Here is a 15,946-nt window from a genome sequence, read left to right as displayed (position 1 = left end):
TCTCTTCTACACGGGTAACTTTTGGCACAACAAACCAGAAGGAGGCTGTATAGACGTGGCCGGGACCCCACGGGAGCTCTCCAGGAGTGGCGGAAACTCCAGCGGTGGCGGGGACAATGAGCGCCACTGTTCACCTCCTTCTCCACAGAGTCTCTGGCCAGCAGGATGAGCGCAGCACGTTCCTGGACACAGCACCTGAGCCCGTTTCACCAGAACAAAGGGAGCAAGCCGATGAACAGGGCATTACTGCGCACACTGGGCCTCCCCACCTGGGACTGCTCCTGCTTGGTGGGCCGGTGTCCTGAACGCCTTAGTCTCCTGCTCAGCTCCTACCGGCCTGTCCAAAACCACCTGCACGCACAGTCCACGCAGAGCCCGCTTCTACGTAAGGCCACGTTTTCAAGACTGGAAGAGGCACCTATTTTGTGTAATTCATATGAACACATAGAAAGTCAAACAAAATGAAAACACAACATCTTTCTAATGAAGGAACAACTCAGGAAGAAAAAAAAAAACCTAAAGAAACAAAAATAAGTAATTTGCCTGATTAACAATCCAAAGAAATGATCATAAAGATGCTCACAAACTCAAGAGCAGAACAGAGGAACTTAGGGAGAACTTAAAAAGTATGAGGAAGAACCAAGCAGAGCTGAAGAATACAATAACTAAAATGAAAAATACATGAGAAAGAATCAACATCAGATTAGCTAACACAGAAGAACAGATCGGCAACCTGGAAGACAGACAAGTGGTACTCAACCAATCAGAACGGCAGAAAGAAAAAGGAGCTTTAAAAAAGGAGAGTTTAAGGACCTCTGGGATGACATCAAACACTCAAACATTCACATTATAGGGATCTCAGAAGGAGAAGAAATAGAGAAAGGATCAAAAGTGTTATGCCAAGAAATAATGGCCAAAAAGGATTCTAACCTGGGAAAGGAAACAGACATCCTGGTCCAGGAAGCACAGATTGTTGCAAACAAGATCAACCCAAAGAGACACACACCAAGACATACTGTAATTAAAGTGACAAAAATTAAACACAGAGACAATCTTGAAAGAAGCAAGAGGAAAGAAATGAGCTATATACAAAGAAAACCTTATAAGGCTATCAGCTGAGTTGTCAGCAGCAACTTTACAGCCCGGACTGGCAGGACATCTTTAAAGTGCTGGGAAAAGAGACCCTATGGCCTAGAATAATTTATTTACCCAATGGGTTATTCAGAACTAAAAGAAATAGTTTCTGGAACAAGCAAAAAGTAAAGGAGTTCATCACCATTAAACCAGCTTTATGAGAAATGTTGAATCTTTAAGCAGAAAGGGATCGCCATAACCATAAATAAGAAAATATAAGAAAGGGGAAAAACCTCACACGTAAAGCCAAATAGTCACTAAATACAGCAAATCAGACACTTAAAAAGCTACTATAAAAGTTAAAAAAGTATCAATCTCAACTCGAACTACAATAAGTAGTTAGAAAATACACAACACAAAAAGATATAAAATGTGACATCAATAACACAAAGCACGGAGGGGGTAGTAAAAATGTGGTCCTTATAGAATATTCAAACTTAAATGCCTATCATCTTAAAATAGACTGCTATAAATTTTTTTTTAAATGATATTTCTAAACCTCATGGTAACCACAAACCAAAAAACCTACAAAAGATATACAAAGAACAAAGAGAAAGGAATCAAAAAAATAAAAAATAAACCACTACAGAAAAACACTAAACCACAAGGGAAGAGATCAAGAGGAGAAAAAAAGACTAAAAAGAATTAACAAAACGGCAATAGGTACATGCTTATCAATAGTTACTTTAATGTAAATGAATTAAATGCTTGTCAAAAGACATATTTGCAAATGATACATCCAATAAGGCTTAATATCCAAAATATATAAAGAACTCATACAACACCAAAAAAAAAAATAAAATAAACAACCCAATTTAAAAATGGGCAGAGGATCTGAATAAACATTTCTCCACAGAGAACATACAGATGCCAATAGACATGTGAAAAAATGCTCAATGTCACTAATCATCAGGGAAATGCAAATTAAAACCACAATGACATGTCACCTCATGCCTGTCAGAATGGCCGTCATCAATAAATAAACAAGTCTCGGTGAGGATGTGGAGAAAAAGGAATCCTTGCGCACTGCTGGTGGGATTGCAAATTGGTGCAGCCACCAAGGAAAACGATATAGGGGTTCCTCAAAAAATTAAAAATAGAATTACCTTATGATCTAGCAAGTCTACTTCTGGGTACTTATCCAAATAAATGCAAAACATTAACTTGAAAAGATATATGCACCCTATGTTCACTGAAGCATTATTCACAATAGCCAAGATATGACAGCAACCTAAGTGTCCATCGATGGATGAATAGACAGAAGACGTGGTACATACATGTATTGGAATATTATTCAGCAATAAAAAAGAATGAAATCTTACCATTTGCAACAACACGGATGGACCTAGAGGGCATTGTGCTAAATAAAATGTCAGAGAAAGACAAACATCATGTGATCTCACTTATATGTGAAATCTAAAAAAACAAATGAATAAACAAAACAGAAATAGACTCATAGATACAGAGAACAAATTGATGGTTGCTAAACAGGAGGGGTTGGGATGAGAATCAAAATAATAAAGTAAAATTAAACCTAGATAACGTATGTTCTAAATTGTTTGTGTTTTGAAGCTCAAGGAATATGCTTTTAAATTTTTCATGGTAAAGCCAAGGTATTATGTTCCAACACCATAGTTTATTCTCAGAAACTCTACCAGAACTCAAAATAATTGCGGTGCAAAAAAAAATCTTTTTAATAAAATGTGCAATGCCTATGGACACACGTGGGTATTATATAACGTGTCAAACACGTACACACACATACCCTTGAGAGGGGTTTGGTGGCTAACATCTTTTGAATCCATCTGGCGTATTCCCCCACCCCTACCATTTCATTGCTCTTTCGTGCAAGTGGTCACAAACAGTGGATCTAAATTTGGCACATTTCAAGGTCAAATGATGCAGTAAACAGAATTTGACCTCAAACAATATGCCTTTGTCCATTCAGCCATCCGTGTAGACGTGCACATACACTGCACTTTGCTTTCTGCAAATCCACAGACCTCTGTCCCAGAAGGTTACCCTCTTCACCATCTAATGCTTATAGAAAAGAAGACATCTGGATGTGTTTGTTGCTCCCCCTCCACCTCCCACCGCCCCTTAACACACACACGACAGCTGTAAGAGCAAGGACGGCATGTTTTTTTAAATTCCACTGGTTCATGTAGGCACGTAATTCGAAGTAGCTCCAAAATGGACATCGAGTAAAAAATACCAGTTTTCGAAAGTCTGTAATTATGTATTTACACAAATTACATAATCCTGTGTGTATTTACATACAATTGCAGGTTATCAAGGAAATCACACAAAGTCGTGTTAACGAATGAGATGAAACAGAACGAAAACACGGTGAACTGAAGCCATTCGTTTATCTGCACAGCAGGGCCTGGCATGTCTGTCCTTCAGTGCTGCCTGGGAGACTCACGTGGCAGATGGGAGGGGGGCTCGGTCGTGCCTGTTTAAGTCTTTGACCAAGGAGCAAGTGTTGGCACTGACGACATAGCAGTTAGGCTGTCTGAGCATCTGTTTGTGAAAACCGAGACCACCCATTCCACAGTAGCTCGGGGCTGCCATTGGGGCTCTGGGTCTCTTAGGACAAGAACCAATGCAAACCCATGAGCTGAGGGTCAGCACCCTGCTGCCCCACAGGACAACGCCCACCGAACCCCTGAGCCATCTACTCTCCCGGAATGCTTATTTACATAAATTGCATAAGTCGATATTTATTTATTTACAGACCATTACAGTTTATTGTATCAATTGCCAAAAGCATATAACATTTCGTTTTTTGTTTCTTTTTTCGTTTTTTTTTTTAAATTACCAAAACAAAATAACTCCAAAAGTAGACATTAAAGTAGCATTTTCTAGGAATGCATGGACATTTTAGTTTTTTTTCACAAATTGTTTTCTTTTAGGCCGATTAGCACCTCCTGCTACTTTAAGATTACTTTTGGCTATCTCCTAAAATCAACTTTTTCTCAGTGCTAAAGAGTGTACCTACGACCTCCTAGAAACTTGATTCTTTCCTGTGGTCAGATGTTTAATGTTTTTCAGCCAAAAATATTAAATGCCTTTTAGAAAAACTAAAGCCTGAATATGTGCACATTTTAGCAGCAGCAAAGGGTTAAATAATAAATAAGAATATTACATCTTGGAATTAAATGCAGTTTCTGTTTAGAAAGTGAAAAAAAAAAAAAGAGAGAGAAAGGAAATAAATGAAGAGAACATTCTGACCTTTATCATAAATCAACTATTTTACATTGCTTCGGCCCCCTTCCCCCAAAATATTTCTTAATTCCAAATGTAGACTTAGTTTGTCTTAAATGCACATCAGCAGGTGGACTCTGCCGTGTGCTCCAGCTTGGACCTCAGAAGGCCACGTGTGCTCATGGCAATAAGTCGTGCGCTTGTACTTCAAAACAGCTCTAACTCACCAGTGACGTACCTTTATTTTTCATAGAGAATGTGCATCAAAGCAAAACAAAGTTGGAATATTAAATTTTAAAATTAGCTACATAAATCCAAACACATTTTTTAACCGTCACTTTCAATTTCCCAACATAACCGGCTAGAAGGTGTTCTATGTGGTATGAGAATTTGTTATAAATTCCTGCTCTTAAATATTGCTTTAAGAATTTGGCTCTTTTCTCCTTAGTATATAGTAAGAAATAGTCTCCCCTGCCCAAGGGCGAGTTGCAAAATTATTGCTACTAAAGAAATATGTATTCTTATGCTTTTCGGCATAAAATGTTATAAAAGCCTTATAATAGATATTTTATATAGTAACCTCTAAAAAAAAAACTGAGCACTTGTGAAGACCTTTTTAAAAACAAAACACAGTCAACAAGTATAATACTTTCCCCCTCATTGTCATTATTGATGATTTATTTAGTGTCATTTGCAAGTTTTACTCGGGTGCTACTACCACGCGATACGACAGTTCACACCAAAGGCAATTTTCTACGAAAGATGTTACAATGACCCCTATGGTGCTTGTATAATTTCACATTTGATAACCAAGTGCACAAATAAAAAGTTTACAAGAATGATCCTACTAACCTGATCCTTGTCCCTTAAAAAAAAAAAAAAACAAACCTGTGTTACATCAGCTTTGTTTTTTGTTTTTTGTTTCTTTTCTTTTTTTGAGAATTCTAATTCAGCACAACGTCTGGTGTCCGTTCTGCTGTTCTGGGGAGCAGCTAAAATAACAGCCTGGCTTTGGTATAGTCTGCGATAGACTTTCACAAGTAGGATAGACACCAACCCTTGCATTTCCAACCGTGAAGTTACTTACGATGATGGCGTGAGTCACTTATGAGGGAGGAAACAGCACAGACACAGAATAAAAGTTTGAGACCCAGCTTATCTTTAATCCTCTGGGAGAAGCTATGGGACAGGCAGTCTGAAGAGTGAATACTCAGTGTCGTGAGCGATGTGCATAAGTTTACAATAACACGGGCACAAAGGAGATTGTCGCCTTCGGTACACCAGAGGGTCATTAGGATTTCTCGTGTCCATGCAAAGTGATATCTACTTGCATGAATTTACCACAGGTTGGTAGCGGACTTTGCCATTTAATGCTTACAGAGCCTAAAGCTTCCAAAATGCCTATCTGGCCTGTACATATTTCATTAAAAATAAACTCTATATAATAAATAAATATATAAAATAAATAAAATGTTGCCTTTGGAATTTCTATAAATAAATTTAACTTTTTTTTTTTTTTTTTTTTTTTTTTTTTTACTAAGAGGTCTTTGCTTTCCATTCACTGGGATGGCACCAGCGAGAATGAACCGAAAAAGTCTCTTAAGTCAGACTGCACCCTCCGAGCCTCTGAAAATGCAGCGCGCGCCCTTGCGCTGGCCACCAGCGGTGCCGACCCAGGATGAAGGAGAACGGACCGGACGTGTGAAAGCGTGTCTATTTCCCAGCATGCATCAGGCCGCCGTCCTCTCTGCTTTGCTCCCGTCTGCAGCTCCCCCCGACCCGGCTCGTCCCCCCAACACACCCCACCCCCAGCTCAGTCTCGTCTTCTCACCGTAAACCAAGCCAGTGGGCACGGGCCGGCCCCGGGGGACGGGCCACGAGTGCAGAACAAAGCCAGCGCGTCCCCATCCTACATGATGCATGCGACAAAGTTTGGCAACAGTGGAGCTGATGTGATGACACAGCGAATCGATAAGAACCCACCTCACGGAACCTTTGTAGTGGTTGCTTTTTTTAAGGGCTCAAGTGAAGAAACTGTCTCTGTCAACTTTGGCTTAGAATATCCTTATACAGTTCGGGTACTTTGTCAGGGTCCACTGGTCTAGGTAAAAAATGTGTGAATTTCTGGTGCCGTTTAGTCCTCGTTCCTTCTCTTGGGGTCCCGTCTTTATTTAACGCAACATAGTATCGCCTTCCAGTGTCCACGTGTTTGTATAGATTCGAAGAGTACGTGTTATACCAGTTTTCTTCAAACTGTTCTCTGAATACACACTCTTGGGTTAGTTTTTCCTGTTTAAAAAGAAAAAGAAAAAAAAGGAGCAAGTGAGTATTTCGCAAAGTTAGCTACTTTCTGTATTTAAAGCAATAGACCATTGCTACAAAATATAACTCTGGCGAGAAAAAAGGTTTTAACCCATGTTAACCATTTTAACACACTCTGCAAAAACCGCTTAACTCTCCAAATTTAACACGTTCTAATTTTTGTATTTGGAATGACTAAAGCACAAAAGATTCCAAATGTCCCCAAGTCAGACTTTTCCGCGTGCCAATTATCGGAATGAGTCAGGCGGGCGAAAGACAGCTGACCGGATTTGGCCTCGTTTTCACCACAGCGCTTAAAACGGTGACCATCCTGGCAGGGGCGGCCCTGGCTGAAGCCACCAGTTCAGGTAACCACTTCGTCTCTTCTTCCGTTTTCGTAAGTTACTCACTGCGTAGACCGACGGACATCAGCGACATTACCAGTGACGCCAGATGTCACCTGCTCTTCAGAGCCATGGCGCGGGCTTACGGCTCTGTAAGCGCGGTTTTCGAATGTCAGGATACACAAGAATCACCTCCGAAGCTTTTTTAAAATGCAGATTTCCAACCCCTAACCCTTTCAAATTCCCATCCAGAAAGTCTGGAGGGATGCACGTGTAACAGGCCCATGGGGTTCAGCTGCATATAACCCTGGGTCTGCATTTTAAGATATAATGCCTTCTGTCACCACCGAGTCGTCCTGAGTACGGAGAAGTAAACACAAACATTTTAGCCCCACTATGGCCCTCAGCGCCGATGGAAGAGCCCCCGACTTAAAAAGCCACATTCTCAGGCACACAGCTAGCTACCAAGAAGAAAGCTGTGCTGATTCCTACATCCCCGAAGCAAAAAGGTCCCACATCTTCATTGGTTAGTCTCCTCCCCCCCCCACCTGAGTTCCAGCAGCCCCAGGAGCTGGCGCTCTGGGGTCCCGGGCAGGCGTGGTGACCAGGAACAAGGAGCACATCAAGTCCCGGGGCAGAGAGCGCTCTGGGCATGACCATGAGCTGCTCGCCTGGCCCCTGGAGGACCGAGGCAGCAGACTGATGGCCTCTGTGCTCTTCCCTCTGCTCAACTGACACTTTGAAATCGATGCCTTCCTAAGTGGCACTTTTAACAAGTAAACACTGAAATGGCTTTTTAAAATCTCCCCCTTGCTCTCGCCCACCTGGCACTTTACATAAATAAGAAAACAAAATAACAAATATACATCCACACAGAGTTAAAACAGCAGAACACATCGGGACATTGGATGTGCTTCCGATTCTGTCATTCAGACCCAGAGGACAGATGCTGAACTATCCGTCACCAAAACAGAGACGTCCTGTTTACGGGCAAACACCTGAGAACGCAGCTTAGGACACAGAGAGACAGACAGCTGGGCAGGACCCAGCCCCTCTCACTCCCGTGGCAGAGCAATTCGGGGGTGACAAAATCTACGGCCTAACGCAAGGCCACCTCCTCCCCGTCTCTAACTGCAGGCCTCGAACCCACCCGGACCCCCACGAGGGCCTGCACCCCTGGCAGGGGCCTCTCAGACGCTCAGAAAGCACTGGGTGGCTCTGCGACAAAGTGCCATCTCATCGGACATGCTTCTGCCAAGTGATGGACACGGGGAAACAAATTTAAAACAGCACGTCTGGCAAGGACGAGACAGCCGAGAGAGCTGGACAGCTGGTCCTGGGTGTGCGGGGACAAAAGGAACGGCAGGGAGGGAGCAGTCACCCATGCCACCCTCGGCTGCACGACGCCCACTGGGTGCCCGTGGAAGCTGTGCCTGCGGGGGGGCGCCCCTCACGCGCGGGGAGCGAGGCCCAGCCGTGAGCCGATGTGCACCCGTCAGGCTACGGGAGCCGTCACGTCATGAAGTGACTGTAAGTTCTGGGGGCCTGCCCTATTCTCCGAGCGCCCCAGGCGTCCATCCCCGAGGGGGCTGGAGGCCATACAGAGGACAGGCTGGGGTGCGGCAACCTGGACCTGACATCACACGCACTTCCTTCTTCTTCACCTCAACACACAGCTTTGCAAAACCCCCATTCTGCAGGAGGAGTGGGTGGGGATGAAAACATTCTACAGTAGCCATCGCACGGCCTGACGATGAAACGCATTTGCTTTCAGGCTTTAAGAAACGGTCTCGTTTTACATGTTGTGGGCTTTCTTTTTCCGGTGTATGGGGGGTGGGGGGACTTTTTTAAAAAGTCGAATAAGCTAAAAAATTGAAATGGTGTTTTCACTGCTCAGTGAACACCGCCCCGTTCCCCCTGGCAGGCATCGTTTGAACACGCGTCAGGTAACTTTCCAGGCGACCCAGAAGAGACAGCGAATTACTCCTTAAAACAGGATAATCAAAAGCTGGCATGTTTTGGAATCGCCTCATACACAGAGGGCTGTAACTCCAGGCAGTGAGTTCGATGAGACTGAGCAGCCACGACACTGCAAACCCCCTGCCACCCTTCAGCCCCGGCACTCACCACGCAGCTGGCAGAGAGCCACGCAGGTGAGCTTACGTACCTTAAAACTTTAACGATCATTAAAAATTAAAGACCTCGTGACTTTTCTACACCATGTATACACCTTTAACTAATTTCTTTGTCCTGTTCGAGATTATGTTAATGTGTGATTTTCGTTTTACACAGGTCGATAAAGTAACAAGATTTACAGAATTCATCATTTCACGGTCACGCTTTGGTACCCAGCGGTAAAACACTTAGTTGAGGTGAAGAATTTGTTATGCACTCGTGATTTTTCTAAATTAAAAAGTAAATCAATGAAACTGAGACAGCAAAAAATATATTAACCCGTATGTATGTATGTATGTATGTATGTACGTGTATGTATACGTAGAGAAAAAAAAAGTTTCTGCCTTCAAATAAACTGTACGCTTCAGAATTACAGAACTCAGATGTTTTAAAACTCAGCACATGTGTCCAATGCAGACAGTTTATAGAGTATTCCGCTATAAAGTGATCAATTCTTGTTTTATTGTATTTCCATGTTTTAATTTTTTTTTAGATGATTTAACTGGAGCTGTTTATGGCGTACCTATCTTTGAACTGCTGGATAATACCACTAGGCGTGGGTGGAGAATGTGGATTTAATTCAAAAGTCTGCTGAAGCCTGTGCTTTGGAACAAAATCTGGTGAATGTTAGTGACTGTGGAAACCACTTTTCATTTTATATCATCAAATTCTGAGCAGTGGGAAAAAAACTGAAATTAAAACTTCAAAACTTTTACCAATCCTATTAAAACCAAAGTATGAGATAATAATGTGAAAATTACAGTACGCCCCAGAGCGTGTTTAGAAACGCTATAAGACATAAAGTCATGTGGACGACAATTTAAAATATTAGACGCTCGGCAAATGTGTACCGCACATGGCCTTCATTAACGCCCAATTCACAGGACAGCCGTTTAAAAACCGAAATCAGAATGCTTCAAATTCGAGACTCAACGGTGCTTGCTGAAAACGTGGAAACTTCCATCACCCCGCCATTCTGAAACACGGTCTCCACATCTGTGCAAAGGCGTAAACACACGGCTTTAACCACAGTATGGAGCGGCCACGCCGATCCAACTCGAGGGCTGGCTGCAAACGCGCGCAGGAACGAGGCGGACGCCAGCCCGAGGTCAGCGCCCCGCAGACACGCGCAGGCCTGCCGGGTCCCCGAACACGAGGGGAGTTAACGATCGGATGTCGCCCACCGTTCCCATGCGGTCTGTAGTGGTGTTGAACGCGCCCTTCGCCACCCCTTCCTGAGCCTGCATCTTCTCCCGCCTCAAGAATCTGGCCGTGAAGCCGTAGTGCGTGCCGTGGCGGCGATCGGGTGACAACACGGTGACGAGAGCACCGTTAGCAAGAAGCCGGGTCTTTCGACCCAGCTCTCCTGGGGGAGGTCCCCAGGTAGACGGACAGTACCGCCCGCGAGAGGAGGGGCGGGCAGTGCTGCACTTGTTTTATTAGAAGCCACCGTTCGGCTCCACGCCCCTCGGTCCCCCCGTTTGGCTCACCTCAAGCCCCACTTCTCAAAAGCACTTTAAAATCCCCACTCTTCCAGATGGGCCTGCTTTCAGATCCATGCCCCCGGCCACCAGGGCGGCTGCCGGAACCGGGGACAACTGAATCAGTTGTGTCTGGTCAACGTAAACATACAAGGTCAGTAGGTAGGAAAGTTTTCATTTTGTCTCATCAAAATATACAGGAAATTAAGAATTCCTATTGTCTCCACTCCTCCCCCACTTAAGCAACCAACCAACCAAATCGACAAACAGAAAACACCTTCCCTACAGAAGTAGCTCATGTCGGTCTGAATTGACAGCGCTGTGTGCTCATCAGCCTCAGGCTCCACTTGCTGCCAAGGACAGAACCTGCTGGATACGGCGCGGGACAGGCCAGACAACCTGGGGGCCTTCCTAAGAAGCTGCCGAGGGACACATGTTCTTGGCGGGTGGAACAGATCTTAGACACCTTAGCTGCAGTCCCAAGGGGCAAAGAAAACCCTCCGCCGGGGGGAACGGAAGCCAGACTTGAGAAGTTCCGTGTTCAGTGAATGAAACAGTTTCACTTGCGTCCACGTGCAGACAATGCACGTTTCATTCTGCCACAAAGAACTCTACGGGGAAAAAGCTACAAAATTTCTCTTAGGATCTTAGAGCACCAAGTTAATAAGAAATCACAGGTACCCTATCTTACCATAGATGATCATCTGATAACCACAGTACGTCATCCGGCGACCACTTCAAATGCACAGCAAAGCCATTCAAGGCTGAAAAACTTCACACTACACACTACCCCACGTAAGAACCGAGCAGAACGCCTTTGGAGAACCGGACTGACGGTGGAGGAAACTGGAAATCAAGAGGCTGAGAGGTGAAGTTAAGCAACTGAGGGACCCAAAAAAGGTGCTACATCGGCCCCCGCTGCTTTGTTCCCATGACAATCATCAGATATTCTGCAGGGGGCGGGGCCGAAAAAGGAAAATGGACCCGAGATTTTCTATGACAGACAAAGCAGGTTAAACTCGAGACTCGGTTTGTGGAAATGCAATCAGAGAAACGGGAGGAGTGGCAAGTATGACGGCAGCGTCAGCCCAAAGACAGTTTCTGAAGCACTCGAAGCCTCCCGAACTCCCTCGGGTAAAGGAGTGCCAGCCTTCCGACCGCGCGCACAAAACCCGTGCACGAGCAATTCAGCAGCTCGGGGCCTCCATCTCCCGCTCTGGAAAACGAGTGACGTGGACTAGGGAATCTCTAAGGCCTCCTTCCGTCTGAGATGCCAGTGATTCGGTCTGGCAACATCGAGATGGGGAAAGCAGATGTGCCACCCGCAATAACTCTAGAAGGACACACCGAACAGGAAATGACGAAAGAAACTGCAGTGGGGTTGGACCGCAGGGAAAGACGCCAAGCAAGATGCGCTGCATCAGTCACCCGCTGAGTGGGGGTGGGGCGGCCCGTGGGAAAGGCGGCCAAGGGAACGAGGCGGCTCCCAAGGAAGGAAGAAGGACAGGGAAGAAGACAGCCCTTCTCTGTCCTCCCTAGGACACCATCGGGGCCACCCCCCCGTCCCGGAAGGTGTCCTCGTGTTTGGCGTCTGCCACTGTCCCCTCCCCAGCGTTGGCCTCCATAAACGCGGCCCGTTCACGAATGTCTGCCTGACCGAGAAACCCTAGGTCATGAGCTGCCCCCACGAGGGGGAAGGGTCTCACACACGTGGTGACAGAAAGACAGCAGTCCTCCCGCGGACAGCATACGAGAGCGTGCATGGACGTCGTGTTGGACGCTGTACGCCTGACATTTATACACTCTTACCCCAGGACGTCTTATTTAAGATGCATAAATACACGAAATCGGTCTCGACGCATAAGGCTTTGCTGTTAATACTTTAAAGAGCATTCAAGGGAAGCCCTATTTTGACCCAAAGGAAAGTTTTTGTTTACTTTCATAGACGACATCATAAAGCTTTTTCTCCAAATTCACACTTGCAAGAAATGCCGTTTCTGTGCCTTTCCCCACCGGTTCGGAGGGTCAGAGGCTGCACAGGACAGCACCCCCGTCACCGCCACTGTCACCCAGGAAGAATACCAAGGGAACAGCCACCGTGAGCCAGGTGGTGCCAGTCACTCCCCAGGCACCAGCCCCTCTAATCCTGGTGGCTACGCTGCAATGCAGCTTCCTCGGCCCTGTCTCATCGTCACGGCTCAGCAGTCTGAGTAGGCCGCCCAAGGCCCTGCAGCCAGCGTACGACGGAGCTGGGGTGCCGAGCCCCAGGTGGGCACTGCTGCGCCCCTTAACACCAAGTTCAGCCCGCTCAGAATGCAAGGACGGGCTCGACGGCACCATTGAGGCACGGCGAACCCAGAATGCACTTGAAGGAGACAGAGAGAACACCAACATGAGCCACGTTCACCCAACCAGAGAAAACCAGGTGAAACACAGCGATTCATACGGAAAATGAAGGAGGGACCAGGAGAGAAAGAGCTGACAGTGGTCAGCAGTCACATGAGAAGGCGCCGTGCAGCTCGGCAGCTAAATGGGCCAAGCCAGTCCACGATGGCTCGGCAGACTCGGGACGTGCCCTGGGGAGAGGTGTCCTTGGCGTGACCTTGGCGAGTCCGTGCGTGGAATACCGCATTGAGCTTTGAGCGCTCGGTGACAAAGGAGAAGCAAACTGCGCTGGGGACTTCGAGGAGGCGTCTCAATGGCACAGAAACGAGATTGAGAGAGGAGGGGACGCCGAGCGTCGGGATCCGCAGCAGTTAGAGGGGACGAAGGAGGACGCCCGGTGCGTGTCCCAGCAGTATGGTGTGGCCCTTGGCCGGAGGGTGTCAGGAGCACGGACACTGTCCTCGGTGCCTGTCAGATGCTGTTGAGGCCACCAGGCCGACAGACTGGCAAACGGTGACTTTGCACAAGTGCAGGGCGGTCCCTGGCCCCGGGAGTGCTGCGGAGGGGTGAGGCGGCCAGGACACTGCGGAAGCTGTCCCACGGGGCTCAGGGGCACCTCCCAGGCCAGCACCGGCCCGAAGGCTAACGATGGTGACAGGGGCGGACCCCCACGTCAGCCAGAGGGCCTCTAGCAGCAGCTGGGAGGGGCAGGGGCAGGACATGGGGGGGCGGCACATATAACAGAATCAGGAGAGAGGTCGCAGCCCCCCCTTCCCAAACCCTGCAGCAAAGCCGCCTCCACCCGAGCCTTTCCTGGGAGAATGCCTGCCGGCTCTGTCCCACCCCCACGTAAACGACAGGTTCACTTACAGGGGTGACATGCTCCCCCAGCCCTAGAACCAAGCCCCCTCCCCCAGCCCCTCCAGGCCCTTTTTGTGTATAATAACTCCATTATCACGTCGATCATACCAAATTATAATCCTTGGGGTGCATATCCGAGTCCCCAGCAAAGCCACAAGTTCTTGAATCGGCGCCAGGGTCGCCCACCAGAGGAGGGGCCGCCCGAGTTTGCGCGTCCCGTCAACTCTCGTTATTCACGCCGGTTCTGCTCCCGAGAGCCCACGGACACAGAATCCAGGAAGACAGAACAGGGCCCGGGTCCTGCTGGCCTCCAGCCGTGACATCTTTGTCAAACGACCAGCACACAACCCTGTCTCACGTGTGTTGCTATTAAGTCAAGGTCGCTGGTCCATCCACAACGAACTCGCGGCCCGCAGCGTGGCAGCTCGTGCCAGACGACGCACGTCCGCCCAGCACACACGTGCACTTGCTCCTGCAGGCACAGCCCAGCCTCCCGCACACAGAGCCGCACACCGCACAGCACGCGGCACGCGGCGTGACGCCCGGGGGCCTTCCGAACAGCAATAGTGCCAGCGAAACCACAAAAATGCGGAGAAAAAACTGGCACCCCACAGGTCCCAAAAAGGACATCTGTGTACGGTGCGAGCTGGAGCGAGGCGGAGCGTGGCCTGGCGGGACCTCGAAAATAAAGTCGGGACGCGGCCCTCAGGCGGCTCCCTCCTGCTGCTCCGCACACGTCTGCAGACGACCGCAAAGGGCCACGAGGAATGACTCGGGTTACAAGCGCATTTTAGCAAGCGGACACACAGCAGACACACACTCCGCAAATAACAGGCTGGACTGTGGTTCCGGCAGCGCCTAAAGCTCCTGGACGTGCCGTGAGTGTACATGTGAGCAAGGGAGGCACGGGGGACAGACGGACAGGCTGGACATGTCCCCACTCCGGGCCAGGCCGCCCAGCAGCGGTCACCAGAGGAGCTCAGGGGGACGACTGGTCACTTCAGAGGTGCCGGAAGCTCCGTGATCAAACACCGGTCCGCGAAATGGGCTCCCACAGTCAAGCGGCTCAGGGCTGTGGGTGACCAGCAGCCTGTCCCGGAGAAGGGGTGACGCCAAGGTGAAGTGAGGACAGTGAGGAAGGTCACAGAGGTCAGAGAGGGGCAGGAGAAGCCGGGAGGCTGGGAGGCAGGGAGCCGGTGCTCCTGTGGTCCCCAACGCCATTTTCTACCGCTTGTCCTCAGTCCCCGACATGCAAAGTCACCGGTGTCATGGGTGCAGCGAGGCCCAGGACTAGGGGAGCGGAGCCCGCGGGGGTCAGCAAACTTTGTAAGTGAAACGTCGCAAACGAACCGCTCTATCGCCGGCTCATGTTAAAACGTTAATGAATTGCCAGGAGCTTTTGTCATCACATCTTTTTTTTTTTCAATCAAAAGACACAGGTTCGTCACTGTTATGTGAAACCCCTGACACCTTTCATCGGGAAGGGAGCCTTACACGCCAACGCCCAGGGAACACGGAGTCCGGGGCAGGTCCCTGGCCCTGGTCTGTGCACCCACCGACCAGCCTCAGACACCTGAGTTGTCAGGTATTCTTGGTCTTCTCTCTATAGCAAAACAAAGCGGTGACTTGGGACCCCACCGACAGCAGGCGCACGGTCGATACTGACTAAGCGCCAATGGCCTGCAAGACACTGATGTAAGGACTGGCAGGTCCACGGAAAACCAATGTGCCCCATCCGCAGCTTCGCAGAGCTCACCCCTGCGACGTGGGATTCCCAGGGCTCCGGAACCAGGCGCCCGTGAGGTCCCGCCATGAGGATGGCGACTGTAGCTGCCACTCTCTCAATGGAGGACAGCGACCGTAGCTGCCACTCTCTCAAGCTCTCCTCCAGCAGCCCCCCAACCCTGGGGCTCAGTGTGAGAAGCAGGGATCATGACAAGACAGGGCAGGGGCCGTGCCCGTCGGGACGAAGTTCTGCTCCCGGACCCCCGTGTTACCAGGTGCCCAGAACCCCGGCATCCCACCCACCGCAGGGGACGGCAGCCGCCTCCCGAGCTG

General features: G+C 48.3%; 1 protein-coding gene across 1 annotated transcript in view; it reads right to left on the bottom strand.

Annotated features, from left to right (window-relative positions):
* Positions 1 to 6,153: 6,153 nt before the first annotated feature.
* Positions 6,154 to 15,946, bottom strand: part of FGF9 (fibroblast growth factor 9) — a 25,553-nt gene continuing 15,760 nt past the window's right edge. The window contains exon 4 of the mRNA XM_023530672.1: positions 6,154 to 6,630. Coding sequence (XP_023386440.1) covers positions 6,385 to 6,630 — 246 coding nt within the window. The 3' untranslated portion in view covers positions 6,154 to 6,384. The remainder of the gene's footprint in view (positions 6,631 to 15,946) is intronic.

This window comes from Pteropus vampyrus, unplaced genomic scaffold, assembly GCF_000151845.1.
Source record: "Pteropus vampyrus isolate Shadow unplaced genomic scaffold, Pvam_2.0 Scaffold52, whole genome shotgun sequence".
Classification (NCBI taxonomy): Eukaryota; Metazoa; Chordata; class Mammalia; order Chiroptera; family Pteropodidae; genus Pteropus; species Pteropus vampyrus.
Note: the sequence above shows the minus strand (reverse complement) of the source record. Positions and strands in the feature narration are given on the sequence as shown.